The sequence below is a fragment of the Austrofundulus limnaeus genome, unplaced genomic scaffold (genome assembly GCF_001266775.1).
Source record: "Austrofundulus limnaeus strain Quisiro unplaced genomic scaffold, Austrofundulus_limnaeus-1.0 Scaffold421, whole genome shotgun sequence".
Classification (NCBI taxonomy): Eukaryota; Metazoa; Chordata; class Actinopteri; order Cyprinodontiformes; family Rivulidae; genus Austrofundulus; species Austrofundulus limnaeus.
In genome coordinates, this window is record NW_013952823.1 from 214,159 (window position 1) to 217,701 (window position 3,543).

At 40.1% G+C, this 3,543-nt stretch overlaps 1 protein-coding gene across 1 annotated transcript in view; it reads right to left on the reverse strand.

Annotated features, from left to right (window-relative positions):
* pink1 (PTEN induced kinase 1) overlaps positions 1 to 3,543 on the reverse strand; it is a 13,443-nt gene that overhangs the window by 4,569 nt on the left and 5,331 nt on the right. Inside the window, exon 7 of the mRNA XM_014024409.1 lies at positions 1,613 to 1,843. Coding sequence (XP_013879863.1) covers positions 1,613 to 1,843 — 231 coding nt within the window. The remainder of the gene's footprint in view (positions 1 to 1,612; positions 1,844 to 3,543) is intronic.

Sequence of the window (3,543 nt, forward strand, 5' to 3'; positions counted from 1 at the left end):
CACACACACACACACACACCCCAAGCCATTGTCCCACCCACCCCAATTCGAACCCCTAAGAACAAGTTTGACAGTGTAAGGTACTATGGTAAACTTGTTTATTTGCCCCCCAGGTGCGAGTTGTATGGATTTTTTTTGCAAAATTTACGGATTTTTGAGGCTTTTTATACAGATAAACGCCCTAAGAGGTTGACATGTATGGGACAACAAAATACAGATTTGTTATTATTGAGTTTGTCAACATGAACCACTACCTGAGAGGCACTACTAGCCCCTCCCCCATCAGAGTGTCGGAGAGTGGGTGGGGGCGTTTGTTGCATGGGAGGGGGGTGTTTTATGGGAAGAGTAGTTTATTTTTCCTGTAATACTTCATTATAGTTTTTTAAGACAAATCTATTTGAAAGGGGCGCTGAGCAGAGTTACAACCAGGGATTACAAATAACTTTTTTTCTGCAGTTTGGCGCCCTCTCCAGCAGATGGCGCTCTAGGCGACCGCCTAGTTCGCCTATGCCAAGAGTCGGCTCTTGTGTGGTTGTGAGTTAGACGTTGTACATCAGGTATGTAAACAGGTAGTAGTGGTAATAATATTTAAAAAAAACAGTAACTTCAGTTATAAAATTACACCCCTTGTCTAAGTCCTACAAATCAAAGACAAAAAAGTAAAAAAGGCAGGGGTAGACATAAGGATATTTTTCAGGTTGTCCAGCAGACAACCTGTTTACAAAACCTGGTTGTCCGCAAAACATTTTGGTTGTCAAAAGAATCTCAAGAAAAATGTAATTTAACAAGTATATTGTTCTGTAAACAAAGTTTATTATATATAGTTGTTCTCAGTCAGCCAGGTTGAAAGGATCTGCGTGAATAAAACTTCCTCATTCTCTTCTTTGAAATGGAGTATTTAAGGCTCAGGGAGTAAAGCAGTAAAAATGCTGCTGATAAAATCTAGATGTTACCCAACTTTCATAAACTTTTTCTGCTCATAGGTCAAACATTTTCACTTAAATAGGAGTACACTGTGTACATGACCTTATTATAAGTTACAGTTTAGTGTTTCTGTTCGGCTTTGCCAAGTTTTTACTTACTTTCATTTTTACAAATGACGAACACCCACGGCAGAAAAATTTAATGAAGGTTTTTTTTTTCTTGGTTGTCCACCGGACAACCAGGAGACAGGATCTGGTTGTCCGAAATGAAAATAGGTTGTCTCGGACAGCCTAAACAATGGTTATGTCTACCCCTGAAAGGTGTTCAGTGCTCAAGGGATAAATGTCCACAACGAGGATCTACAGGGAGAAAACCCCCTTCTGTGTGTGCATMTAAGCTTTATAAACTCCTGTGTATTTACGCATAAAATCAGGWAATATATTCACATTCCTCCTCRTVCATGTTTCAAAGAAGGAAACTCAGGTTACAACATATGATTATGCATTGGACTGGGTTACAACCATCGTATCTCTCCTTTTTCGAGAGAGAAAATATATGCATGGGAATGATAAAATATATGTATATGAATGATAAAATATACGTATGTATGTGAGAGAAAAATATATGTACTGTATGTGAATGATAAAATATATGTGTAAGAAATAAAATAGAGTATAATCAGGTTTACCTTGCTGGGGTTCCTTCTGAGAAGTAATTGTATCACCAAATGCACGTCAGTTGGAACACTGGAAGGCAGAGAAGGGAGCTCTTTCTCCTGATAGTTGGTACTTTGCAAACCTACGGTCCGATAGAAGGGGTTCTGCTGTCCAAATATTTCATAGGAGATGGACCCCACAGCCCAGGCATCTGCTTTACTGTAGTCAATCACCACTCCGGTTCCTGGAACTGCGGTGGCCACCTGACAAGAGAAACAACATAAAGGATGGCAATGTGTGTAAGTAGATGGGTATAATGACTTTATTTAACCTGTTAACCCGCAATGTCCCACAAATGGTCCATTCCCAGTTTGTTACAGCCTCTTTATAGCCTGACRCACGCTGCCAAGGACTGGCCTCCATTTTGAAATGCTTTTGGTCAGAAAAGATGACAAATGGGTCATTTTGTGTCAAATCACCCAAAATTAACTAATTAACCCAACAACCGCAGCTTTTAATGAAAATTYGCATAGTTGTCAATTATGATCCCACAGCACAGTATCTGAAATTTTAAGTCAATCGAACCAGTGGTTCCAGAGATATAACCTCAAGTCTGTTCCTCTAAATGTGTTAAAACCTTTCTGTTTAATTTGGATATGTTCCACAGTGAATAAATATGGGTTTAAGTTTACATCACTATAACTATTATGTTTTAATTTGCATTTTACACAACATCCTAATGATTTTGGAGCTGTGGTGGCAAATAACAAATGTGCGTAAAGCAGTGGTGGATGCTGGTCTTTCAAGAAGAGGAAGCTGAGTTTCTGCCTGCATCATAAAATGTGTCGGTTTATAAATTCTACCATCCGTTCCTTTTCAAGAAAATGATCTGTGACCCTGTCACAGAAGTCCGTCTCCAAACATAAGCAGCTACAAAACAACCACCAGAAATAAAAACTCGATATGTCGCTAGTCATTTTTAACAAAGAAAATGCTGCTAAAAGGATTAATAAAGTCACCACTTCAACTCAGAACAGAAATAAAAGTTTAAAAAAAAGATTGCTGATTCGCTCATTTTGCTGTCAATCAAAAAGGGATTCAGCCTCAGACAGATCATCCAATCATCATGCAGAAGCTGAGCGTCTGGGCCAGCCAAGACCCGCCCACAGTCCCATAGACCCACAGAGACGCTGAGCGTCTGATGGGCGGGACAAAGCCAGCATTTATCCAATGACTCGGCTCATTTTGCTGCACTCTTTGCTTCACTACTGAACGCTGTGGACTCAGCATCCACACAGTTTAAAGCTGTGTGAAGCTGCAGGAATTAGAGAGAGGGAAGCTGCATCGTTACCAGTGATAAGAAGCTGATTCTGAACAAAGGTTGAGCTTGTTGTAGCGCATATTTAGTCAATGACATGAACACACAACAGTATATATTTGATCATTTTTTTTACATTTTAGGCGAAGCTGAGCTTCCCTTGCAGTCTTATGCTACATTCACACCAAATGCATTTTGAGCATCAGGAGTTGTTTTACATGCAAAGTCAATGGTGGATGTGCATCTAGGGGCGTCTAGAAACCGAGCAGCGSGTCTTGTGCATTTCGAGCAYTGCGGTTCGAAGCGGTGCACACGTCATGAACGTTTTCCGTGGGTGCGGCACGTCCCAAGCGTCCAGCGCTCAAGTTGGAAAATCTGAACTTTTGCTGCTCGACGAGTCGCATCAACCAATCAGAGACTCTGCTCAGTGACTTACTGGTGACGAGCCAGAAACACTGGAAATCCGGGAAATCAGATCACYCAAACAATGGAGGAAAAACTGATGGTCATATGAAAAAGTTTGGGCAGCCTTTTTAATTTTCCTGATTTACCTTTATAAATCATTGATTGTTTAGATAAAAAAAATCAGTTAAATATATCATATAGGGGACAAACACAGTGATATTTGAGAAGTGAAATGAAGTT